This window comes from Pan troglodytes, chromosome X, assembly GCF_028858775.2.
Source record: "Pan troglodytes isolate AG18354 chromosome X, NHGRI_mPanTro3-v2.0_pri, whole genome shotgun sequence".
In the NCBI taxonomy this organism is placed as follows: Eukaryota; Metazoa; Chordata; class Mammalia; order Primates; family Hominidae; genus Pan; species Pan troglodytes.
This window is the reverse complement of record NC_072421.2, coordinates 149,076,568-149,103,976: the sequence shown is the minus strand read 5'-3', so window position 1 is coordinate 149,103,976 and position 27,409 is coordinate 149,076,568. Positions and strand designations below refer to the sequence as shown.

Below are 27,409 nucleotides of genomic sequence, written 5' to 3'. Positions count from 1 at the left end.
TATTGTTCCTTCTACTACACCATAGCTGCCTCAAGTCCAGTTTGCATCAGGAACAGAAAATTTGCTACTGGACCAGTTCCTGTATTTTGGACATTCTACATGAAGTAATTCACTGAATAAGATTTTATACTTATTTCTTATAAGGGTTACAAAAGATGAACCTGACAACGAATTCCAATGAGCACATAGTCTAATAGGGCAGATTAAATATGCACAATCAATTATGATGTAGAGTATAAAATAATACCCTAACAAGAGGTACAAAGTGCTATGTCTCGTAAGTTCTTTCATTAGTTGAAAAATGAAGATAGCATTGTCACTTAAAAGAGTTCAAAGTGAGCTATCTTTTGATAGTCTACATTCTCTTGGATGTGACTAGTGGTAATGAGTTTCTTATTGCCTCTCTAGGGATAGGAATAGTGACAATAAGCCTTATAATTAACCGCTAATTGAAACACTGGATCTGTTCCAGTGGCCTTGTTCCTTAGTTAGAAAAAGGGAGGAGACCTGAAAGCATGATCGACCTCATGTTATTTTTGTAAATTTTTAGCATTTGCTCTTCTTATTACACAAGGTAGAAAGATCAAGGTACTTAGAGCTTAATGAAGCAAGGATAAACACCAGCGAAAAACTAAGGTGGTTTTTCAAAAGCCAAGTTTGCAAATATCTATTAGTTGTCACACAAATATTAGTGTGGTGAGTCTCAGTCACATCAAAAAAAGAAAGAATTAAGAAATTTACTGAGGACTTCATGACATTTACTGAGAATCTAGGCAAGAAGCATCTTTTTTCCTGCCAAAGACACTCATATTATACATGCATTAGAAAACTATTCAACTGTGTAGGGCACAGGGAAGGATAAGATCCTCTGCAGGAGATTTAGGCAGCATCTCAAATCAAATGAGACTCATCACTACTAAATCTCTACTATGCGGTAAGCTTCTCAGGGAAAATAGGGCAAATCTCATCACAGTTATCACAAACTAACCATGTACCTATGTTCAAAACCTGCTAAGTTTTAATCTCTTAAAGATTCAATGCTGAGAATTTTTTCAGACGTAGTGTATGTTTTAAAAGTTTCATTTGCTTTAGAACTGCAAAAGAGAATAAATATATGTAAACTCCTAGATTTGATTTTATTTTCAGGGGGAACGACAGAGTAGGGTGAGTAGGAGGGCAGGCTGCTAAGAACAGGGGGCAGTGACTGGAACTTACTACTACAAATGACTATGAGTTTTTCCAAAGAAAAAAAAAAACTGTCAATGAAATCAATGATTGGGAAAATATGATGGCAGGTTTCAGATAAAAGTTTAATACCATGATCATGATGATAATGGGCATCATTTTATTCATGGTATGTGTTGTAACAGCATAACTTGGACACATCTTATCTCTTTGTCACACCCCTCTTCCAATACATCAGCAAAACAACTTAATTTACCTACAAAATGCTTCCACTGCCACATTAATCCAACCACTACCATCTATGGCCCTCCAAGTGGACTCTGTACTTCCATGCCTGCCCCTCATAGCCAATTCTTGACATAACAGACAAAGCGATTCTGATAAAACTTAAGTTAGATCATTTCTTTCATCTGCTCCAACCTCCCCAATGGCTTCCTCCCATCTCAGAGGAAAAGGGATGTTACTTCTCCTGTTACTGCTCTGACTTTATCATCTCTATTTTCCTTTTGCTCACAGCACTCCAGTTACACTGTCCTCTTTGCTGTACCTTTTCCTGCTTTCAGGCTCTTACATAAGCTTCCTCCTCTGTCTGAAAGACACTTGCTCCAGTTACCTGCATATCACACATACTCCATTCAGGTCTCTGTATAAATGTCACTGATCAGATGGGCCTTAGCCAATCACGTTATTTATACTAATTCATCTCCCAGCACTCTCTAAGTAATATTATTTCCCCACTTATAGAAGAGAAACCAAAGGTCAGGCAGTTAGAGAGAAACAAAGCTAAATTTTAATCTCTAGATTATTTGATTCCGAAGACCAAGTTCTTTCCATCACACCATGCTATTAGTTTGGAGTTGCTCCATAGACAGAGGTGCCCTGATATGTAATGAAACTGAAGATTCCTGGAGCCATGCAGACATTCTAGAAATGGTTCAGTCTCCATTTTATAATATAAGTTGGATGACTTATAAAATGAAATTTTTAATCAAAGCTTGAGAAAAAGATTGCCTGTTTTGAAAAATTAAGAACAGTTGGGATTCAATGAGGAAGTGTGAAACTATGCCTCAGGTGTAGTCGTTTTTAACCTTGTTTTATAGGAATATATAACTTAATTCCCATTTAATGTTTATGTACAAATGTAATAGTTATACATTTATTTTTAAGTACACTGATCTCAGGTAAATCAAGTCTATTGTTTAAGGCTGGCAGTTCAAAGCACATGTCCCAGACACCTCTCTAGACCTTGTGGTTTTGGGGGGCGTGTGTGTGTGTGGTACCTCAAATGTTGAAGGGTGAAAGAGCTTCTTGATAGGGAAAACTTTGAACCAAATACATAAAGAAGCAAGATCATATCATAACTAACACCATCACTATGATAAATCTTCACATAATAAGAAAAAGTCACCAGTCTCAGCCAATGACCAATTTGGTTTAAGCAATATCTGATGCCACAAGAATTTGGTTGGTTTTCTGGTGTTCATTATAATAAAATTTAAGCTGTAGTGGATCATACTCGTACATTCCTTCTTTTAATATATATTTTAAAAGACTATTTTCCTTCTATGATTTAAATATACTAAAGTGCAATCCAATAAATATCTCTACTATTTCATTTAGCTGTTTTGGTATCCTACAAATATAAGCTGAATTTGGAAATGTAAACTGTTTTTTTAAAAAATGAAAGAGAATGAGAAATAAAAGAGATCGATTCTAGCATCTGTAATTTTTTTTAAAAGGGTATAAGGACTCTGAGCTTCCAAGAAGGCCACAGAACATGCCAACTGGCCTGGCTAAAATAGTGACATATTTTTAATCCACTTCCAACCTAACTACAAGATAATCTAACCTAGCTTCTATTAATTTCCATGTTCCAAATTTGAGTACTATAGATTTCTGGATTAGGGTTTGTCAAGTTCTTGAGACAACTCTGTGGAATGAGGAATATGTAATGAAAACAACAACCGAGATATGATTGTTTTACACTACTACCATCAGTGAATAGGGGTTTCAATTTCTTCATATCCTCTCCCAAAACTTTTTGTTAACACAACCATGCCAATGGCAGACAGTTTGTGTGGGAGGGTTGTTGGTAAATGTATTCTAGGTAACCCCTCTTCAAACACACGTATAAGTGGAATATGAAGGCCTTGCTACAGACTGAATGTTTATGTCCCCCAAAACTTTATATATTGAAATAATCTAACTGTCAATGTGATGGTATTACATTAAGAGGTGGGGCCTTTGGAGATGATTAATGGGATTAGTATCCTTATAAAAGAAACCCCTAGGCTGGGCATGGTGGCTCACGCTTTTAATCCCAGCACTTTGGGAGGCCGAGATGGGCGGATCGCTTGAGGTCAGGAGTTCGAGACCAGCTTGGCCAACATGGTGAAACCCCGTCTCTATTAAAAATACAAAAATTAGCCAGGCGTGGTGATGCGCGCCTATAATCCCTGCTACTCAGGAGGCTGAGGCAGGAGAATCACTTGAACCCAGGAGGCAGAGGTTGCAGTGAGCCGAGATCGCACCATTGCACTCCAGCCTGGGTGACAAGAGTGAGACCCAATCTTAAAAAAAAAAAAAAGAGCTCCCTTGCTTCTTCTACTATATGAAGTTATAGTAAGAATAAAAATGTCTATGAAGCAGAGATTGGGCCCTCACTAGACACCAAATCTCTTGGCACCTTAATCTTCGACTTCTCAGACTCTAAAACTATAAAATATAAATTTGTGTTGTTTACAAAGACACCCAATCTATAGTACTCTGAAACCAATGGAAATGACAATAAAACAGGGGCACATTTTGACAACATTGAAAACATCTTCTCTGATGAGCTTTATGCTTCTGAAAATACCCCAAAACCTCCTTAAGCTGATAAGCAATTTCAGCAAAGTCTCAGGATACAAAATCAATGTGCAAAAATCACCAGCATTCTCATACACCAATATCAGACAAACAGAGAGCCAAATCGTGAGTGAACTCCCATTCACAATTGCTTCAAAGCGAATAAAATACCTAGGAATCCAACTTACAAGGGATGTGAAGGACCTCTTCAAGGAGAACTACAAACCACTGCTCAAGGAAATAAAAGAGGATACAAACAAATGGAAGAACATTCCATGCTCATGGGTAGGAAGAATCAATATCGTGAAAATGGCCATACTGTCCAAGGTAAGTTATAGATTCAATGCCATCCCCATCAAGCTACCAATGACTTTCTTCACAGAATTGGAAAAAACTACTTTAAAGTTCATATGGAACCAAAAAAGAGCCCGCATCGCCAAGTCAATCCTAAGCCAAAAGAACAAAGCTGGAGGCATCACGCTACCTGACTTCAAACTATACTACAAGGCTACAGTAACCAAAACAGCATGGTACTGGTACCAAAACAGAGATATAGACCAATGGAACAGAACAGAGCCCTCAGAAATAATGCCACGTATCTACAACTATCCGATCTTTGACAAACCTGACAAAAACAAGAAGTGGAGAAAGGATTCTCTATTTAACAAATGGTGCTGGGAAAACGGGCTAGCCATATGTTGAAAGCTGAAACTGGATCCCTTCCTTACACCTTATACAAAAATTAATTCAAGATGGTTTAAAGACTTAAATGTTAGACCTAAAACCATAAAAACCCTAGAAGAAAACCTAGACAATACCATTCAGGACATAGGCATGGGCTAGGACTTCATGTCTAAAACACCAAAGGCAATGGCAACAAAAGCCAAAATTGACAAATGGAATCTAATTAAACTAAAGAGCTTCTGCACAGCAAAAGAAACTACCATCAGAGTGAACAGGCAACCTACAGAACGGGAGAAAATTTTTGCAATCTACTCATCTGACAAAGGGCTAATATCCAGAATCTACAATGAACTCAAACAAATTTACAAGAAAAAAACAAACAACCCCATCAAAAAGTGGGCGAAGGATATGAACAGACACTTCTCAAAAGAAGACATTTATGCAGCCAAAAGACACATGAAAAAATGCTCAGCATCACTGGCCATCAGAGAAATGCAAATCAAAACCACAACGAGATACCATCTCTCACCAGTTAGAATGGCGATCATTAAAAAGTCAGGAAACGACAGGTGCTGGAGAGGATGTGGAGAAATAGGAACACTTTTACACTGTCGGTGGGACTGTGAACTAGTTCAACCATTGTGGAAGTCAGTGTGGCGATTCCTCAGGGATCTAGAACTAGAAATACTATTTGACCCAGCCATCCCATTACTGGGTATATACCCAAAGGATTATAAATCATGCTGCTATAAAGACACACGCACACGTATGTTTATTGCGGCACTATTCATAATAGCAAAGACTTGGAACCAAGCCAAATGTCCAACAATGATAGGCTGGATTAAGAAAATGTGGCATATATACACCAGGGAATACTATGCAGCCATAAAAAAGGATGAGTTCATGTCCTTTGTAGGGACATGGATGAAGCTGGAAACCATCATTCTCAGCAAACTATGGCAAGGACAAAAGACCAAACACCGCATGTTCTCACTCATAGGTGGGAATTGAACAATGAGAACACATGGACACAGGAAGGGGAACATCACACACTGGGGCCTGTTGTGGGGTGGGGGGAGGGGGGAGGGATAGCATTAGGAGATACACCTAATATTAAATGAAGAGTTAATGGGTGCAGCACACCAACATGGCACATGTATCCATATGAAACAAACCTGCACGTTGTGCACATGTACTCTAAAACTTAAAGTATAATAAAAAAAGAAAATAAATAATGAACCCCTAAACAACAAACCAGAATGATCCACTTTCCCAAAAGTAGAAAGAACTTACTGGTAAATGTCCAAGAAGAGAAGAGATGTTTTCAGCCACATAAACGATCACTCCATCTGTGCTCAGTGTAATCATAAAGCCATCTAATAACTAATGACGAGAGAATAATAATGTAATTAAATAGTGGAACAATAATAAAATGATAGTTTTATTGCTAAATGCATAGATAATTATAATAGCACACTGAAATGCACTCCAGTCCTTAAATATCAATAAAGTAGGCACAGACTTAATTAAAATTCCATTATTCTGCCTCCTACACAGAATCTACTTAACCTTAAGCATGAAATGTTTATCAAATGATGTGTCACTTAAACAAATTTCAATGTACACCCAATTAACATGAAATTCTCTAACGCAAGCTAAGAAGATTCATTTCCATGTGTAGGTTGTTTCACTTTAAGAACACTTAATTTCAAAAATGTTAAAAATATTTTAAGGACACTTTCATTTGTGGTTAGGTTAGTCATCTCCTTATAAATACGGATATTGCCATCACTTTCCTGCTGTATGATGGATTCAATAGCCAGACAAATGCCTCCTGGTAGAGAATATCTAAAATGATGAATAAAATAGATTAAAACTTATTTTTCAAAACAGGACCAAGCTATTGGTAAAGTAAGGGAAATAACCTGATATCAGAAATGACTAGATTGTGAGAATTAAGACATTAGAGAATATTAGACCCTGTATTCGCCTTGAGACTATCTTCCAACACTGATAGCCTAGAGCTTGGGGGACAAAAGCAAAGCCGAGGCCTGTACAAGGTAGGAGGTGAAATCAAAGACCACAGTACAAAGCCAGGTCTCCAAAAGGGTGACACTTTCAACAGGTAAAACAGAAAAATCTTATCCAGTGAAAGGAGACAGGGAATGTGCATGTCTGCCTCAGCCTCCATCCTGGGAAGAGTAGGAAAAGAGAAAATAGTCAACTTTAGGAGGTACTAAGCAGAAGCCCACCTTCACACAAACTTGGAGCTAGAATTCATATACTACCTGTGTGGCCCTCAACAACCAAAGTCTAATATTTAGTTTAAAGTGATCCTGACCCCATATGTCTAATAAAAGGAAATCGAAATCACATCTAGAGAATTATTTTAAAGTGAGGGTTCAAAGAATTCATGTAGATAAAATTACAAATAATATGAGCTTATAATAAAAATAAAACACAGGAAGAGATGAAGCATTACGAATAAGAGGCAATAGACATAATAAAATAATCATATTTAAAAATAACATATTGGAATTATCAGATACAGAATACAAAATAAGTGTGCTTAATAGGCTTAAATAAATAACACAGGGCACTAGAAATATGAAGAAACAAGAGACTCAAAACTGACTCGTGAGATATAAAACATAATCAAACAAAATGTCTATAGATGATATTGTCATCAAAATTAGAAACTTAATGTATAGGTTAAATAGCATGTTAGAACACAGCCAGAAATAAAATTTTTGAGCTGGAAAGAGCTGAGGAAATGACTCAGAATGTAACACAAGGAGATACAAATGGAAAAATAAGATAAATTCATTTCATGGAGAAGAGAATCAGAAAGTCCAACATATGTCTGATCAGTGTTCCTGAAGGAGATAATATAACAGAGAAGAGGAAATACTCAGTGAGATATAGGTGGAAAACTATCCAGAAGTAATAAAATACACCAATCTTAAGATTCAGGAAGCCCAAATAATTGAAGCAGGATTCTCTATTTGTATAAAGTCATGAACTCCTCAAACCCATTAGGATGGGCTATGATTAAAACAAAACAAATAGTTTTGGGACAAGATATGAAGAAATTGAAACCCCTATGCACTATTGATGGTAGTATAAAATGACAAAGCTCCTATAGAAAACTCTACGGCAGTCTCTCAAATAACTAAACATAGAACTATCATGTGATTCAGCATTTCCACTTCTGAGTGTATAGTGAAAAAAAAAAAAAACACCCTGAAAGCAGGGACTCAAACAGGTATGTGTACACCTATGCTCACAGAAGCATTATTCATAATGGCCAAAAGGTGTAAACAATCTAAGTGTCCAACAGATGAATGTATAACCAAAATGCGTAACAAACAACAAAATATTATTCAGCCTTAAAAGGAAAGAGAATTTTGCCACATAGTACAACATGGATGAAACATGAAGATATTATACTAAGCGAAACATGTCACAAAAGGACATTACTGTATGATTCCATTTATATGAAGTTCCTAGGATAGCCAAATTGATAGATGCAGAAAGTAGAAAGGTGGTTACCAGGAACTGGGAGAAAGTGAGAATGGGGAGTTATTGTTTGAGTACAGAGTTTCAGTTACGCAAGATTTTCAAAGCTGGAAATGGAATGTGGTGATGGTTGCACAATAATGTGAATGTACTTAATGCCACTGAATTCTACATTTAAAAGTGATTAAACGGTAAATTCGTGTTATATACATTTTACCGTAATAAAAAAATAGGCCAAATAATAAGTAATAATGGAGATTACAAAGTATTTATAATAGAATAATTTTTTAAACACTATTTATTGAGACCTGTGAAAAGCAGCTGAAACAACACTTGGGAATCTTTGCCTAAATGTATATATTAGAAAAGAAAATTGGTTACAAATCAATGAATTAAATAATCTAAAATTGTTAGAGAACAAAAAATGAACCCCAAAAAGTAGAAAAAAGTAAATAATAAAAATAAGAGCAGAAATTAATAAAACAAAAAATAATGACACAATGGACAGAATCAAGAATGTTAAAAGTCAATTCTTTGAAAAGAACATTAAAATCGACAAACCTCTGGTAAGATGAATCATGGGGCAAAAAACACAAACAATATTAGGAGTGAAAAGTGGATATCATTACAGAAGCTTTAGACATTATGAAGATAAGAGAATATTATGAACAACTTTATGCCAATAAATTTGAAAGCAAGTCTTAAAAACATATAAATTGCAAAAAGTGACTTGGGAAGAAGTAAAAAATATAACCAATCACATCATCATTAAAGAATGAAATCACTAGTTTAAAATATTCTCTTATCTTCGTAATGTTTCTCCTTCATGGCATACACAAAAAAAACTCAAAAAGTATGAACACATTAAATATAATAGATAAAACGTTAAAGCTTTTAAAATAAAATATAAGAGAATATATTTATTACCTTGTGGTAGGTAAGGATTTTTTAAACAGGAAAGTAAACACCCTTTGATTGGTAAATTTGATTACTTTAAAATTAATAATTTGTCAAAAGTCACCTTAAATTGTGAAAAGGCAAGCTACAAACTAGAACAAGAATTTTGCAACACATAACTAGCAAGTGATTCGTTTCCAGAATCTATTTTAAAAATCTCCAACATATGAATAATTAGAAAGAACAATACCATAAGAAACTGAGCAAAGGCTAGAAACAAGCATCTCATAGAAGAGGAAACACAAGTGGCCTCAAAATTTGTGAAAAGAGGCTCATTGTCATTTGTAATGAAACAAGACGCCATTCCATTCCCACCCAATTGACAAAAATTTAAAAATTAGACAATAAATTCTTAGCAAGGATGTGGAGCAATAAGAACTTTCATCCACTACTACTAAGAATATAAAAGAACAGTAAAATACACAGTGAAACACAGCCACTTGAAAAGCATTGTCATTTTCATGTAGAGGGGAGCTACCCTACCACTCCACCCTACCCTCCAGCAATCTCACTCCTAGATATACACCTAGAAACACTCTTGCTTATATGGAAGAGGATATATGAACAAAAATGTTCAAACCAAACCTGCTCACAATAACAAAAACCTACAGCTATACCAGACTCAGTTTATGCGCCTCCTCAAGATTCATACCCCATCCCACCCTCAATCAAGCCAGGGACGTTAGCTTTGCTTTTGCAGTCCCAACCTAGTCTCCTAACTCCGCCAGCACTAGGTGCTTCAGTATCCATCCAAAGGGACTGGATTCATGAAGGCAGTAACTTCATCCACCTCGGAGCATGGGATCTGGGTACCCCATTGGGTTTCCAGAAAAGCCAGGTAACCCAAAGGACAGAATTGCTAACATCCTGGGTGTGACTTTTGACTAATGACAGGAGAAAGAAAGGAACTGGTAGATACAGTATTTTCCCTTCCTCCCCTATACAGACTATTTCAAGGTGTGGTGCCTTTTACATAGTTTTAAGAGTGACTGAACAACCCGCTGTGTGTTCTTGTGAAGCTCTATCCAGCTTGGTAATAAACTACCCTATATTTCAGTTCCCTTCTTCCCTGCCTTACTTTTCCCCTCACCCTCGCTATCCTGAGATTGCATATCCCACTAAAACTTGAGCATATAAATTTTGCTTCAGCCTCTACTTCCTAAGGAGCATGAGCTAAAACAGATTTCTAGTGCCCATCAACAGCAAAATGGGTAAGTAATTGTGTAGTATGTTCTAACAAGAATACAGAAGTAAAAATGAATGCACTAGAGTTACATGCAATAACATGGATGAATTGAAAAAGAAAGGTTGAGCAAAAATATCAAGTCAGAGAAGAATACATACAATATAATTCCATTTATATAAAGGTGAAAATCATGCAAAAGAAAACAACATATCACTTAGAGATGCATACACATGTCCTAAAAATACAAAGCAAAGCAAAGAAATATTGATACAGAACTCAGGAAATAGTAGGGAAGAAGTGGTGTGGAAGAAGAAGATTACGACAAAGGGATTTCAAAGGATCTGGTAATGCTCTATTTCTTAAGCTCGGTGTCACCTGTACTATTTTTTTAAGTGTTACTATATGTTATATATATTTTTGTAAGATAAAATTTTAAGTAAAAACTTTTAAAACTGGGTGTTTGCTATTTCCCATTAGACATCAAAAGATGACATCCAAAATTGCCACATGCCTGAAGTGACCTCCCAAACACATAGGTTCAGAAAAGAGTCTAGGCAGATCTGGTAAGGCACTTTGCTTCTCTACTCATTTTCTGTATGTCTGCTTGCTTTTGGCATTTTGATTACCACATTCTCTACTGAGACAGTTTGCTCTGAGTTAGTCTGGACCCCCATGGGCTGGAGTGTAAGTGAGAAAACATGGTGTGCTACTCGGCTGTGCTACTCAACAGGTCTTGGATTTGGGCAAGGTGCAAGCTCTCTCAGCTTTGGTCTCCTCTTTCCTGCAGTAAAAGGGATCAACATCATTATTAAGTTAATCATAGGCTTCTTATGAGGATGAAATCGGCTACTCTACATGAGAGCACAGTGTAGGTTGTTATGCAGATGTCAGGAGGCTGTTACGTTTGACCAACAGTATGGCAAACAGGAAGGAAACATCCAAAGCTAAGTCACTGCTCTGAAATACAAGCCATAAGAAACAAAGTCACCTTGCTCTCTTGCCCTCCAAACCCCGCTGTCTTTCATGCTTCAAAAGAATGGCCAAAGCTGTAATGAAACTGGAAAGTGAAGAGAAAGAGCCCTCTACTGTCCCCCTCTTCTCAGATTCCCTGATGTTTCCATCTCTCTGGTTGAAGTCAGCTCTGATTAGCCAGACTGAGCTTGTTTATTTCAAGAAAAAACTTCATGAATAAAGAACAGACTTTTCTAGGGAAGTTATTAAAGCCTAATGGAGGGGAAAAAAGTGGAAAGAAGGGAATTACCCAAGAAATTCTGATCCTGCCAGTTGAATGCCATATGTTCTGTAGTTGTGAACATAATTATCCCTCTAGGGTGTATTTATACCTTGTCTAGCTTCTAAAATATTTCAAATAAGCATCTGGTCTCATAAAATTGGTAACAGGATTTCACATAACACATTTTAAGTCCTCTATTTAGCAGATATTTGTGTATAGGATCCTTAAAACAAAACCTCTAATAAAATTGAGAGAGAGTCAGGTGCAGTGGCTCACGCCTGTAATCCCAGCACTTTGGGAGGCCAAGGTGGATCGCTTGAGCCCAGGAGCTTGGGAGACCAGCCTGGGTGACAGAGTGAGACGTAATGAAACATAATGAGCTGAACATAGTAGTGTGCACCTCTGGTCCCAGCTACTTTGGGGGCTGAGTTGTGGGAATTGCTTGGGTCCAGAAGTTTGAGGCTGCAGTGAGCCACAATCATACAACTGCACTCCAACCTGGATGACACAGTGAGACCCTGTGTCACAAAAAAAAGTGAGAGTCTGTTTCTTAAAAGGAAGAAAAATGAAGTAGAATATTACAATATGGCTCCATTCATTCACAGTCAGAATTTTGCCCCTAACATTGGGATAGGTTTGAAAAGATTCACTCACACAATGCCTTTCTCACACACCTTTATGACCACTAATGGTCATAGTGCTGGGTGGTCAGCCAGTACTGAAGGAGAAAAGGGACTGGACGGATAATTTCCAGGCGTCTAATATTGCCAAACGCTGTACTATATATTTTACACATGTTCACTTTATTTTATTCTCACATCATCTCAATGAGATAAAGATAATTTTTACCCATTTTAAAGAGAAAGAAATCAAGGCCCAGAGATGGTAATTCAGTCAAGACATACAGCAAGTAAGTGACAAAGGCAAAATCTGTATCCCTATCTGTCCCACTCAAAGGAATATGGTCCTTCAGAGTGCAGTTTGTGGCTTGTGAAAATAACCAGTTTTCTTGGAGATAGAAACTATAAACACCTTACATTCTTGAGGGGGGAGAAACTACTTGAAGGCTAATTCATTAGAGTATAACCATCTATGTTGAACTAGTCTACCAGATAACCACTTAACTTGCCACTAACCTATGCGAAGACTTGTTTGTGTTTGTTGTCACTCAAAATCAGTGGTTCTCAAAACTCAGTTGGCATAGGAAGCATCCAGGGAGCTTGAGAGAAATGCAAACTCCCGGCCCTAACAGGTTTGAGAGTCTGATTCAGACGATTTAAGTTATCAAGCTCCCTGGTTGATTCTAATGCATATGATCTCCTAATCACACTTTGACAAACACTATTCTTTGTCTTCTATTACATGTATTCAACATATGAAGTAATCAAAGAACAAAAGCCCTCTTACCTGTAGCGTCACTTGGTTGAAGTAATCATAGGTAGGCAATGATGGAATACAGTTTAATTTCCTTTGAGAGCTTTTTGGATTGACTTTGCCTTTTTAGAAAAAGGAAGAAAGTACAGAACAGTGTCACATTAAAATGATTAGCTATGGGTATTAGATTTTTCAAAGTTATACTTAATTTATAGAAAAGACTCTTATGAGAAAATGCTGAGTGCTAATGAAGGATCTGATGTTGGCTAACTAATTGTATATAAATGATCATAAACCCAGAAGTGTTTGGAATTGAAAAAGACTTTGAAGATCATCCAACTCAATTTCTACCACACACATTATGACCTGTCCAACAATTTTATGATTTTTCAACTTCTAGTTCTTTTTTTCCTCTTGAATTCTACCAAAACCCAGTATCCATAATCTGCCAGGTAAGTCAAGGGGCTCTAAGCAGATCCAGACTCCCAAAGCCCTTCCCTAGTCCTAACTAAATTATGAAATTCCACTCTTTAGCTTCATCTATTTAAGCTTTGCGCAAGGTTCCTTAACTGGAATATCTTCAAGCCTTATCTTTTATCTCTTCAAAGCTCCTGGTACTGTCCTCTCCCCCATCTGTCCTATCACATTCTTCAGGGTTTTCTGGTTTCCTCAAAGAGAAGTGTGTTTCTGCTCCTGTGCTTAGTCTTTGCTGTCAACATGTGCTCCTCTCTACCTCCCCAACTCCACCCTACTCCACTAACTTCACTAGCAAAGGGACTTCACTAACACAGCCCTCCAATCTCAAGTGATTTTAATGCTTCATGTCAATAAACATTAGTTCCTTCTCCTCACAGAAAAATGAGACCCATAGCATACAACTTTGATCTCTATTAAAAATGTAAAATCCTATGACAAGGATAATGTTGACAGTGGCTATTGCTTTCTTGACAGGCATGAGTCTCTGACTCTTTCCTAGGAGTAGAGTTGGGTAAGAGGGAGGCCATGCATAAAGAGAGCTTTAGAGCCCTCACTGATGAGGGAATGAAAATAGGGTGTGTAACTGGGTGTGAAATAGGAGTAACATGAAAAGTAAACCATGCCAACTGCATAAATGCCTCAGGATCAGTGATCCTGACCACTGTCCCAGCTTGGAAACTCAATTCTAGGCATAGCTCTTCAAACTCAAGAAACAACCCATGACACTCTTCCATAGTCAATTTCTGAAGAAATTTCTCCATTGCCTTCCAGTTCCATCTCATAACTTTCATCTCCTAGACTTCATTCAAAGAAATAAAAAACAGAGGTGAGTTCATATATTGCCAAGAAAGGATAACCACTGTGTTTTATAAATAAATCATGAAGGACTTTTCTACTTTACCATTACCCATGAACTTGTTTTTGTTTATTCTCTAAGGTGTGCATCATATCCAGTTCTTCATCATATCCCCAACGTCTAACATGGTACTTAGGTCATGGCAGGGATTCAGTACCTGTTGTTAAACTGAACCTCTTTTATTCATTTATTTAACGAATGTTTACAGAGCTCCTGCTATGGGTCATATTCTGCTTTATAGGTTTAGGATACAGCATAAACAAGAAAAATAAGGTGACTGTTCTTTTGTATCTTACAGACTGACGGGGCAGCGTAGACAGATAATCAACACATAGACAACGGAACAGACAGTTTCAGGTATCTGCAAGTACAATAATTCATAAGATCGGGTGATCAAGAAAAGCCTTACTAGGAAGGTATTAGGAAGGTAACATCTGAGCTAAGATTTGATTGACAAGAAAGCAACCATGTGAAGACATGGGACCAAACCATCTCAGGGAGATGAAACAGTAAGTGCAACATGAAACAGGAAATCATTTTGCCTATTTAAAGAGATGACAAGATCCCAGAGTGGCTGCAGTGGGATGACCAGGGGTTAAAGCAGTAGGAAGCGAAGCCTGAGAGACAGGAAGGGCCAGATCATGTAGGGTATATGGTAAGAAGTTGGTATTTTATGCTGAGTAAAACATGAAGTGCTTTTAATTATTATTGTTCTTCTTATTATTATTATTATTTTGAGATGGAGTCTTGCTCTGTCTCCCAGGCTGGAGTGCAGTGGCGCAATCTCAGCTCACTACAACCTCCGCCTTCCAGGTTCAAGCCATTGTCCTGCCTCAGCCTCCCGAGTAGCTGGGACTACAGGTACCTGCCATCACACCCAGTTAATTTTTTGTATTTTTAGTAGAGACGGGGTTTCACCATGTTGGCCAGGCTGGTCTTGAACTCCTGACCTCAGGTGATCCACCCACTTCAGCCTCCCAAAGTGCCAAGATGACAGGTGTGAGCCAGCGTGCCCAGCCCATGAAGTGCTTTTAAGCAGGAGAGTGACATGTTAGGTTTTTACAAGATCCCTATGGTTGTTTGTTACAAACAGAATAAAGTGGGTAGCAAAGATAGAGGCAGAATCTAGCTATGAACCTTTATCAAAAGTAAGAGATGAAGGAGTGGGGAGATGTTGGACAAAGGATATAAGATTTCAGTTAGAGTAAGTTCAAGAGTTCTATTGCACATCATGGTGACTACAGTAAATAACAGTATATTGTACACTTGAGAATTGCTAAGAGAGTAGATTTTATGTGGTCTCATCAGAAAAAGGTAAGTATGTGAGGTAATGCATATATCAATTAGCTGGATTTAGCCATTCCACAATGTATCAAATGTATCCATTGGATACCACAGATCATACTGCAAACTTTTGACAAAAACTTTTTGATCAGTGTACTTGAATTTATTTTAGAAGTTTGATCTGGAAAAATAAGTTAATTTATCTTCTCAAACACAAATGAATTTAAGCTGTAGGCAAGCCAAGGCTCAAAAACTGTCTTCTAAAAATATCAGGGACCGTATACTTGTCAGTCATTTGACAACCCTTAGAGTCAGCTCTGGGCAGGCACTGTGCAAGGCATGGAGGACACAGTTTGAGGAAGAGGGCTGTCAGGTAAATAGGTAATGTGCTAAGTATTATAATAGAGCTGGAGCTGAGAGTTATGGAAAAAAAACACTGGAGAAACCACATTTGTCTGAGTGAATCAGGCTTCCCTGAGGAAGTAGCATTTTGCTAGATGTGAAACGGGAACAGAGGACGAGGGAGAGGGCTTTGACAGAAATGTCAGTCAGTTATGAATGCATACCTCTTCTCTTTTTCCCTCTCATCTTCATTCATTACTCAGTGACATAGGAAGACTCCTGAAATCAAAGTGAAGCAACATTTTACTAAGAGATCAGTCTATGGTGAATCACAGTAAAGCAATAAGACTAATCAAAATTCTCAATTGTGTAACACTTTTCCCTCAAGGAATGTCTACTTCTTTTAAAGATAGGCTTTCATTAAGTACCAATAACACTCTCATATGTTATGTAGATGTTGAAGACTTGCTTTATTGCATAATCCCCAATGAATATTTTTGATAATAACATTACAAATGAATATATTTGTAAAAGTTACAAAAACATTCTGTGGTTACACCACTTAACCAAAAAAAACCCCAAATATTTGTATTTTAATTCCATACCCTTAATTTATGTTTTAATTCCATACCCTTAAATTCATTTAACTTTCACTAACTTTGAGAAAATTTAAGGAAATGAAGACAGATGCAGTTTGAAAGCTTCATGCCAAGCGTGTACATGCCACAAAAGGGAAAAATTTGCATTATTGTTGATGTTCACAGAAATCCTTGACATATAAAACAATAGCCCTGAAATCACTGAAGTCCTCTGCTTTGAGCTGTACAATTAGACTCACACATCACCTCAAGGCCAAAGCCTCAAGGTATATGTCAATGGCATCCCAATACATATGTGTTACAAAAAAGTGATTAAAATATAGCAAACATCCTTTAAATGTTCTCTAAGTAAGGGAAAGTTCAGGGAGTCAAACACTGGAAAGGTACTGAGCACAAAATATGAACCCGTGCTTGGTGTTAATGCTCTCCTAGATAAAAAATAACCTGAACAGGGAAGTGAAACTAAAAATCACCACCTCTCCCTATGTAGAGCCAGAACTCCCAGAGGCTAACATTACATTGAAAAGAAAAATTGGATAAAAAATAACCCAAACAGCAAAGTGGAATTAAAACTCACCACCTCTCCCTACATGTAGCCAGGACTCCCAGAGGCTAACATTACATTGAAAAAAAAAATCCTCCTACCAACAAAAGAAGAAAACAGGAAGCTTGTCTGTCTCAGTATGTTCTCTGGGTACAGGAGAAAAGACACCACCATACTGAATCAACCTTGGGGTTCCAGAAAAAGGAAAGACAAACCTCTTCTGGAGACATACTTTCTAAAGACAGATTCCACAGAATTTCCACAAATAAGGCACTGTTGAAGATGAGCTCACCATTCAAAATTAGAAAATACATAAGGAAATAATCTCTCCCCCTCCCCCTCCCCCTCTCTCGCTCCCGTCTCCCTCTTTGCACGGTCTCCCTCTCCCTCTCCCTCGTCTCCCTCTTTGCACGGTCTCCCTCTGATGCCGAGCCGAGGCTGGACTGTACTGCCACCATCTCGACTCACTGCAACCTCCCTGACTGATTCTCCTGCCTCAGCCTGCCGAGTGCCTGGGATTGCAGGCGCACGCCGCCACGCCTGACTGGTTTTCGTATTTTTTGGTGGAGACGGGGTTTCGCCTTGTTGGCCGGGCTGGTCTCCAGCTCCTGACCTCGAGTGATCTGCCAGCCTCGGCCTCCCGAGGTGCCGGGATTGCAAACGGAGTCTCGCTCACTCAGTGCTCAATGTTGCCTAGGCTGGTGTGCAGTGGCGTGATCTCGGCTCACTACAACCTCCACCTCCCAGCCGCCTGCCTTGGCCTCCCAAAGTGCCAAGATTTCAGCCTCTGCCCGGCCGCCACCCCATCTAGGAAGTGAGGAGCATCTCTGCCTGGCTGCCCATCGTCTGGGATGTGAGGAGGCCCTCTGCCCGGCCGCCCAGTCTGGGAAGTGAGGAGCGCCTCTTCCCAGCCGTCATCCCGTCTAGGAGGTGAGGAGCATCTCTGCCCGGCCGCCCATCGTCTGGGATGTGGGGAGCGCCTCTGCCCGTCCGCCCCATCTGAGATGTGAGGAGCGCCTCTGCCCGGCCACGACCCCGTCTGGGAACTGAGGAGTGTCTCTGCCCCGCCACCACCCCGTCTGGGAGGTGAGGAGCGTCTCTGACCGGCCGCCCCATCTGAAAAGTGAGGAGCCCCTCCGCCCGGCAGCCGCCCCGTCTGGGAAGTGGGGGGCGCCTCTGCCCTGCTGCCCCGTCTGGGAAGTGAGGAGCCCCTCTGCCCGGCCGCCGCCCCATCTGGGAGGTGTACCCAACAGCTCATTGAGAACGGGCCATGATGACGATGGCGGTTTTGTCGAATAGAAAAGGGGGAAATGTGGGGAAAAGAAAGAGAGATCAGATTGTTACTGTGTCTGTGTAGAAAGAAGTAGACATAGGAGACTCCATTTTGTTCTGTACTAAGAAAAATTCTTCTGCCTTGGGATGCTGTTAATCTATAACCTTACCCCCAACCCCATGCTCTCTGAAACATATGCTGTGTCCACTAAGGGTTAAATGGATTAAGGGCGGTGCAAGATGTGCTTTGTTAAACAGATGCTTGAAGGCAGCATACTGGTTAAGAGTCATCACCACTCCCTAATCTCAAGTACCCAGGGACACAAACACTGCGGAAGGCGGCAGGGCCCTCTGCCTAGGAAAACCAGAGACCTTTGTTCACGTGTTTATCTGCTGACCTTCCCTCCTCTATTGTCCTATGACCCTGCCAAATCCCCCTCTCCAAGAAACACCCAAGAATGATCAATAAATAATAATAATAATAATCTATCAATCCCCAAAATAAGGGACACACATACCCCAACAGTATGAATCCCCCAAGAACTTCAAATAGATGTGGACAAAGATGAATTAGAAATTATATAAATAGATATATTCAATGAAACTAATTTTTAAAAGATGGATTGAACAATGTGAAACATCAGATAGGGAAATTAGTAAGTGGAACAGAGCTATGAGGAAACTTGCCATACAGTAGGAGAAATGGGTTAGAAAATATGAAACAAGAGGTTATGAGACATGAAGGACAAAATGGGAAGGCACAGTATATATCTAAGAGGGGTTCCAGATGGGCATAATAGCAAGGGGAGATGAGCAGTAAGGAGATAATTTTAAATTTTCCAGAATGGAAAATGTGACCTAATCTGGATAAATCAAAATAAAACCACACCTAGAAATATCACAGTGAAATCTCAGAGCACAAAAAACAGCTAAGCCATTCTAAGCCATAAAAAAGATCAATACATACCAAAGAATATTATCATATAGACCATATTTTCTGGCCCAAATACAATTAAATTAGAAATCAATAATAAAAAGACAATACAAAACCTGATCAATTTGAACATTCAAAATAACAAAACTTCCTAAATAGCTCTGAAAAGCAGAAAATACTCAGAACTAAAGTATTACAAGTATACCACATATTACAAATATATTAAAGTAAAATGCAGCTAAAGTCGTACCAAAGCTTTTAGTCTTAAATGCCTATTCGGAAAAAAAGTAAACAAAAACTAGTAAACAAGTTAGTAAACAAAATTAGTAAGTTGGCCGGGCGCAGTGGCTCACGCCTGTAATCTCAGCACTTTGGGAGGCCGAGGCGGGCAGATTACCTGAAGTCAGGAGTTCGAGACTAGCCTCGGCAACATGGTAAAACCCTCTCTCTACTAAAATACAAAACTTAGCTGGGCGTGGTGGCAGGCACCTATAATCCCAGCTACTCTGGAGGCTGAGGCAGGAGAATTGCTTGAACCTGGGAGGCAGAGATTGCAGTGAGCTGAGATCGCACCACTGCACTCCAGCCTAGGCGACTGAGTGAGACTCCATTTCATACAAACAAACAAACAAACAAAATTAATAAATTAGTAAACAAAATAATTTAAAAATAAAAGTAAAGCTAAAGAAAGGAGAAGAAAATAATAGATAGGACCAGAAAATAATGCAATAAAAATAAAGATAAAACAGAAATCTTAAAATGCTTTCTTAAAATAAAAAGTAGTGAAATAAATAAAGCATTGTTATACAAGATTAATCAAGAAACATGGGAGAGGACACATTTTGGAATGAAAGGGCATATTATAAATACAACATAGTAAAAAGCAGTATGATCAACTTTATACCCATAAATTTGAAAACAGAGAAACAGATAAAATGGGATACTGCCTTGGAAAATGAATTTTACCCAAACCTATTTAAGGATCCAAAGAAAACCTGAATAAACTCTACAAATCTAAATAAATAAATTTGGTAGTTAAAAATCCATCCACAGAAAATAACCTAAACAAATTTAAACAAAACCTGATGATTTCGCAAATGGATGCTTCTAAACATTTAGAGAACTGATAGGTATCTCCTATCCCATGCAGATTACACTAGAAAACACATAAAAAGAGAAATTACCCAATCTATTTTATAATGCTAGTATATTCTTCATACCAAACCAGAGAAAGGCAGCATCAAAAAGAGAAATTTTATGTCAGTTTTGTTTATGATCCATATGAAAAAGTTCTAAATAAATTGTAAAAACCCAAACCAGCAGGGTATTAAGAAAGTGGAGTTAATCCAGAAATATCAGGATACTTTCACATTAGAAAAAATACATAATTCAACATCCCAGTTAAAAAGAGAAAAAGCATGTGATCATCTCAGTAGATTCAGAAAAACACATTTGATGTAATTTAATACACACATATGATTTTTGAAAATATTCTTAACAGACTAGGAATAGACAGGAAGTTCCTTAACCTGATAAAATATGTCAACCAGAAACACACAAACCTCCTAAAGGTAGAACATTAAAGGAATTTTTTAGCTTCAGGAAAAAAAAGAGTGGTTGCTAAAACACTTAACACAGTGCTAAAGGTGCTAACCAATGCCTTAAGGCAAGAAAAGTAAATAAAATGGATAATTATTGGAAAGGAAAAATAAAACTGTCTGCATTCATGAACACTCTGATTATCTACATAGAAAACCTAAGAAATTCTGCAAATTATTAGAAATAAAATAGTCCAGCAAGGTTGCTGTGTACAAGATTAATATTTAAAAATTAATTTGTTCCTACATACCAGCAACCAAAACTAGGAAATATTTTTAAAACATACAATAGCAACAAAAAGTTACAGAGGTCTGCTATGGCTTGGTTGTGGTTTCCTGTCTCCACCAAAATTCATGTTGAAATTTGATCCTTAAAAAGAGGCAATGCTGGAAGGTGGAGCCTAGTGAGAAGGTTTAGGTTATGAATGGCTTGGTGCCATTCTCCTGGTAGTGAGTTCTCACTCTCTTGATACAGGATTACTTCTCAGGGGAATGGATTAATTTCTGAGAGACTCGGTTGTTAGAAGCTTAAGTTCCTCCTCCTGCTTGCCTCATGTTTTGCACATGTCCCCTTCCCCTTAGACTTTCTCTGCCATGTTGTGATGTAGCGCAAAATCCCTTGCCAGAAGCTAGGGCCATCCCCTTGAACTTCTCATCCTGCAGAACCTTGAGTTAAATAAACCCTTTTTCTTTATAAATTACCCAGTCTCAGGTATTCTGTTATAACAACAGAAAACAGACTAAGACAGGATTGCTGCTTATCACTCTAGAATAACTGATGTGGGAACAGTCCCCCTGCCATGAACAATTAGGAAACTGGACAAATTATAGGAAATGCCTGTTCTAAGACACTGGAAAGCAGGTAGCACATGCCTGTGATCTTTGAGATAAGAGCAAAAATGAGAAGAGCTCCACAGAAATCCCAGATTTCTACCTGAGGGCACTTCCAGACCATGATTGAGGGAGAAGGATCTCAACCAGAATAAAGTGGTCTCATTAAGTTTTAGGAAACAGACATAAGAGTTCAGAAAACCAAGAAAGATGGTTACAATTTGTGGAGCAGAGTATCAGAAAGAAGGGAGCTCTGGGGGAAAAAGAGTTCCAGAAATCTGCACACATGTTTTTTGTTTTTTGTTGTTTTTTTTGAGACAGAGTCTCACTCTGTCGCCAGGGCTGGAGTACAGTGGCACGATCTCGGCTCACTGCAAGCTCTGCCTCCCGGGTTCATGCCATTCTCCTGCCTCAACTTCCCGAGTAGCCGGGACTACAGGGGCCTGCCACAACGCCGGGTACATTTTTTTTTTTTTTTGTATTTTTAGTAGAGACGGGGTTTCACCATGTTAGCCAGGATGGTCTCCATCTCCTGACCTTGTGATCCGCCCGCCTCAGCCTCCCAAAGTCCTGGGATTACAGGCGTGAGCCACTGCGCCCGGCCTGCAAGGTGACATTCTACAAGACCAGTCAAAGATCAAAACTACCAGGGAGAGAACAAATGGTATGAATACAAAACTAAATAACCACCACAGTTCATGCCTAGGTGGAAGACATTTGAGTTGTATCCAGCCAGGGTACAGGAAAAGGAGCAGAGTCTCTCTCAGTGGGGGATGGTATCAGGCAATCTAAAATATAAGTAACTAGATTCCCAGAAGAGGGAGGCAAAAATATTTTTTGGAAAAATAATTACCAATTTTTTTGCCATACTGGATGAAAAATATAAACTCATATATCCAAGAATATTGGTGAACCCAATAAAATAAACACAAAGAAAAACTAAAACAAATTGCTGAAAACCAATTTTAAACAGAAATCTTAAAAACAAACAGAAATAAAAGATACATTTAATACAGGAGGAAAAATAATGTTTTCTCTCTGGCTTCCCATCAGAACAACTCAAACCAAAAGACAATGAAACATCTTTAAAGTGCTGGGAAGAGGGGGGTGGAAAATCAACCTAGAATTCTACATCCAGCAAAAATACACCCTTTGAGAAAACTAAAGATATTTTCAGGTGAACAAAATCTGAAAGAAGTCAATGAGAAGCATACCAGCTTTAATAGAAATATTAAAGGAAGTACTTCAGGTAGAAGGAAAATGATCCCAGGTGGAATCTCAGATCTACACAAAGGAATGAAAAGCACTGGCAAGAATATATATGTTCATAAATATAAAAGAATGTTTCTCTTCTTTAATTTATTTCTTTAAAAGATAATTGATGTAAAAGCAAAATATTCTAGAGTTTATAATATATGCTGAAGTAAAACCCGTGACAATGATAGCACAAAGGACGGGAGGGTGGAAAATAGAAATCTGCTATTGTAAGCTTCTTACATTATACATGAAGTGGCACAATATTAATCCATGGCAGACTGTAATAAATTAAAGATGTATATGACAAACTGCCTAGACAACAAATAAAAGGCAGACTGTAATAAATTAAAGATGTATATGACAAACTGCCTAGACAACAAATAAAAGGCACAGATATAGATTATAAATCAAAAAAGATATAAAATGGAATACTAATTAAAAGCTCATTTAATCCAAAAGAAAGCAGAAAAAAGAAGACAATGGAAACAGCAATCAAATAGGACAAACAAAAAACATATAGTAAGATGGTAGACTTAAATCAAAACATACTCATAATAATATAAATTATCAGCCGGGCACGGTGGCTCACGCCTGTAATCCTAGCACTTTGGGAGGCTGAGGTGGGTGGATCATGAGGTCAGGAGATCGAGACCATCCTGGCTAACACAGTGAAACCCGGTCTCTACTAAAAATACAAAAAATTGGCCAGGTGTGGTGGTGGGCACCTGTAGTCCCAGCTGCTCAGGAGGCTGAGGCAGGAGAATGGCGTGAATCCAGGAGGCTGAGATTGCAGTGAGCCGAGACCATGCCACTGCATCCCAGCCTGGTGACAGAGTGAGACTCCGTCTCAAAATAATAATAATAATAATAATATAAATTATCAATGGACTAAACACACAAATGTAGTTTAGGATTGTTGATTAGATTTTTAAAAAGCAAGACCAAACTATATGTATAGTCTATAAGAAACTCAATTTAATTATAAAGACACAGGTTAAAAGTGGGATTAACCACTGTGGAAGACAGTGTGATGATTCCTCAAGGATCTAGAACCAGAAATACCATTTGACCCAGCAATCCCATTACTGGGTATATACCCAAAGGATTATAAATCATGCTACTATAAAGACACATGCACACATATGTTTATTGCAGCACTATTCACAATAGCAAAGACTGGGAACCAACCCAAATGTCCATCAATGATAGACTGGATTCAGAAAATGTGGCACATATACGCCATGGAATAGTATGCAGCCATAAAAAAGGATGGGTTCATGTCCTTTGCGGGGACATGGAAGAAGCTGGGAACCATCATTCTCAGCAAACTATCACAAGGACAGAAAACCATACACCGCATGTTCTCACTCATAGGTGGGAATCAAACAACGAGAACACTTGGACACAGGGCAGGGAATATCACACACTGGGGCCTGTCAGGTGTGGGGGGTTGGGGGAGGGATAGCATTAGGAGAAATACCTAATGTAAATGACGAGTTGATGGGTGCAGCAAACCAATATGACACATGTATACCTATATATCAAACCTGCACATTGTGCACATGTACCCTAGAACTTAGAGTATAATAATAAAATTTTAAAAAATAAAATAAAAAAATAAACAACTACAAAAAAGTGGGATAAAAACATATATACCACTCAGCCCTAATAATAAAAGATTTGGGTGACTATATTAATATTATACAAAGTAGACTCTAGGATTAATATATCACTAGGGAAAAGAAGGGACATTTCATAATGATAAAGGAAGTCAATCAAGAAAACTTAACAACCCTAAATATGTTTACATCTAACTACAAAGCTTTACAGTGAAGTAAAAACGGACATAAATGAAAGAAGAAATAAATAAATCCACAATTAAGAGTTGGTAATTTAAATACTCCCCTTAGTAATCAATAGAATAAATAAAGAGAAAATAAGTAAGGATATCGAAGACTTAACATTACCAGCAATAATATTTACAGAACACCACATCCAGGCAGCTATGGAACGTACGTTATCTTCCACTGTATATGGAACATTCAATAAGATTCAACATCTACTGTTTCAATAAATTTAAAGCATTAAAATCACACAGATTTTGTTCTCTGACCACAACAGGATTAAATTAGTAATACTAAACACACAAATATCTGGAAACCCCTCAAATATTTGGAAGTTAAATGTCATACTTCTAAACAATCTGTGGGTCAAAGAAGAAACCCCAAAGAAAATTGGAAAATATTTCAAAATGATTTACTATAAAAATTAATTTTAAATTCCAAAAGCTTCAATAATCTAATTGTAATTTATTAAAATTACATTTATACATCTTTATGGTATATATTTCCATCAAGAAAAGTTCTCTCTCTACAATTATTCAAACCCGTTTTTCATGTTCTTAAATAACATTTATAGGTTCCTTCATATAGAAAGGAAACTATACAGTGCTTAGTAGCTAATTTAACAAAAATGCACAGAAATACTACACTAGAAATAATAAGGCTCTATTGAATCACATAAAATAAATGCAGTGACAATGCGAAGTCTGTGTAAGGGATGTCTCAATATCATCAATTTATCAGATCTTCTCAACTAATGTACAAATTAACATAATTCTGATCAGACCAGTAAGTTTTTTTGTTTTGCTTTGCTTTGTTTTTCTATGTAACTTCACAAGTTAATTACAAAATTCCTGTGGAAAGTAAAGGGCCAAAATATCTACAATAACTTTGAAGAACAACAGCAATATAAAGGGTGTGCCTACTAGACATCAAAGCTTATTATAAAGCTACTGTATTCAGGCTAATCAATAATGGTAAACACATACATATAGCAGAGAAGAGACAACATAAACTGAAATTTCATTTATGATAAAAGAGGCATTAAAATTTTGAAGTTTTACCATGGAAAGAGATAAAAAAAGAGAGAGAGAGAGTATGTGTGTGTGTTTAATATAGCCCTTTCTGTGTTTTGGGGCAACAAAATTTGTTTACAAGTTCTTTGAAGACAGGAGCCATGCTTTACATATCTTTGATACCTCCAACAGCACACAGCTTCACACAGAGCACACACTCAAAATCCAGATAAACACCTGACCACTCTCCTTACCTACTGGGCAAGGTAGGCTCAAACACCTAACTGCTAATGGACTTTGCACCTTCTCCACTCAGTAATTCATTCTAAAACAACAGATTCAGAAACTTATGTTGGTGAAAGAACATGGAAAGATTGAAAAAGAGTAAGGCTAATTAAAAGCTCTCAGGCCAAGAATAGTCAGCCCTCCTATGCAAAATAATAATTAATTGGTTGGAAATAGCTGTTTACATAAGTACATTTTTCCAAAATCAATGGGAAATAATCTAAAATCCCATCAAATTGTATTACTGAAGTATAATATAAAGGTCAGGAGGGTCACACTTGCAAACATTTCTTCTAAGAGGTTTTGTGGGGAGTGTTGTTCTCATCCATTTTTAATTTTCTGGAAAAACGTATGATAGATGTGTGTGTACACACACATCTATACATACATAGATATTTGTTTTAGTTTACAAGAAAACACACTGAATAGGTGGATTTAATTCATCATTGGCTCTCTGTAGTTGAGAATCACTTAGATATATACTTTCCGGCATGACTACTATGATAATATAGATGTATCAGTGTCTAATTGGGATAAGGCCCACAGTCAAAAGAATCCTCAGTCTAACTCTCTCAGTCTCAAAACTTCCAAGACCCAAATATCAGACTTACAGCTCAAGCTGCACAGCAATACCAACCTTTTCTAGAGACAAGTGACTTACTGATCAAAATCTGGGCTCCTGTTGCTAATGTTCCTGAAACATGTTGCAGGAGTTCTATCTGGGACCTATGTGACATACATGTCATGTGCCATATCTCCCAGAACAAATATTTCAGGACTAAATGACACTAAAGTTGTAATCCTGAATTAGAATCAAAGTGAAGCATGTCCTGGCTGGGTGCAGTGGCTCACACCTGCAATCCCAGCACTTTGGGAGGTCAAGGCAGGAGGATAGCTTGAGCCCAGGAGTTCAAGACCAGCCTGGGCAACATGGTGAAAATATAAGAAATAAGCTGGGCATGATGGTGCGCACCTGTAGACCCAGCTACTGTGGAGGCTGAGGTGGGAGGATCACTTGAGCCTGGGAGGCAGAGGTTGCAGTGAGATGACATGGCACCACTGCACTCCAGCCTGGGCGACAGAGTGAGACCATCTCAAATAAAAGTAAAAATAAAAATAAAAAGTGAAAGTGGAACATGTCCTGAGGATGAGTCCAGGACCCATTTACTATGGGGTTAGTTTCAAGGTATTAAATCTTCCACCATCCATGGACTACTTTACAATGCCAAACTTTTACTACACCTGACAGCCGTGGAAGGAGAGAAACCAGGCTGAGGAGCAAGAATT

General features: G+C 38.0%; 1 protein-coding gene across 4 annotated transcripts in view; it reads right to left on the bottom strand.

Annotated features, from left to right (window-relative positions):
* The window catches only part of PASD1 (PAS domain containing repressor 1), a 113,762-nt gene that overhangs the window by 59,308 nt on the left and 27,045 nt on the right, over window positions 1-27,409 (bottom strand). For all 4 annotated transcript variants that reach the window (XM_054676391.2, XM_016944438.3, XM_016944439.3 and 1 more), the window contains exons 2-4: window positions 16,170-16,224; window positions 13,020-13,108; window positions 6,010-6,099 (exon numbers count right to left, since the gene is read on the bottom strand). In XM_054676391.2, coding sequence (XP_054532366.1) covers window positions 6,010-6,099; window positions 13,020-13,108; window positions 16,170-16,197 — 207 coding nt within the window. In that variant the 5' untranslated portion in view covers window positions 16,198-16,224. The remainder of the gene's footprint in view (window positions 1-6,009; window positions 6,100-13,019; window positions 13,109-16,169; window positions 16,225-27,409) is intronic.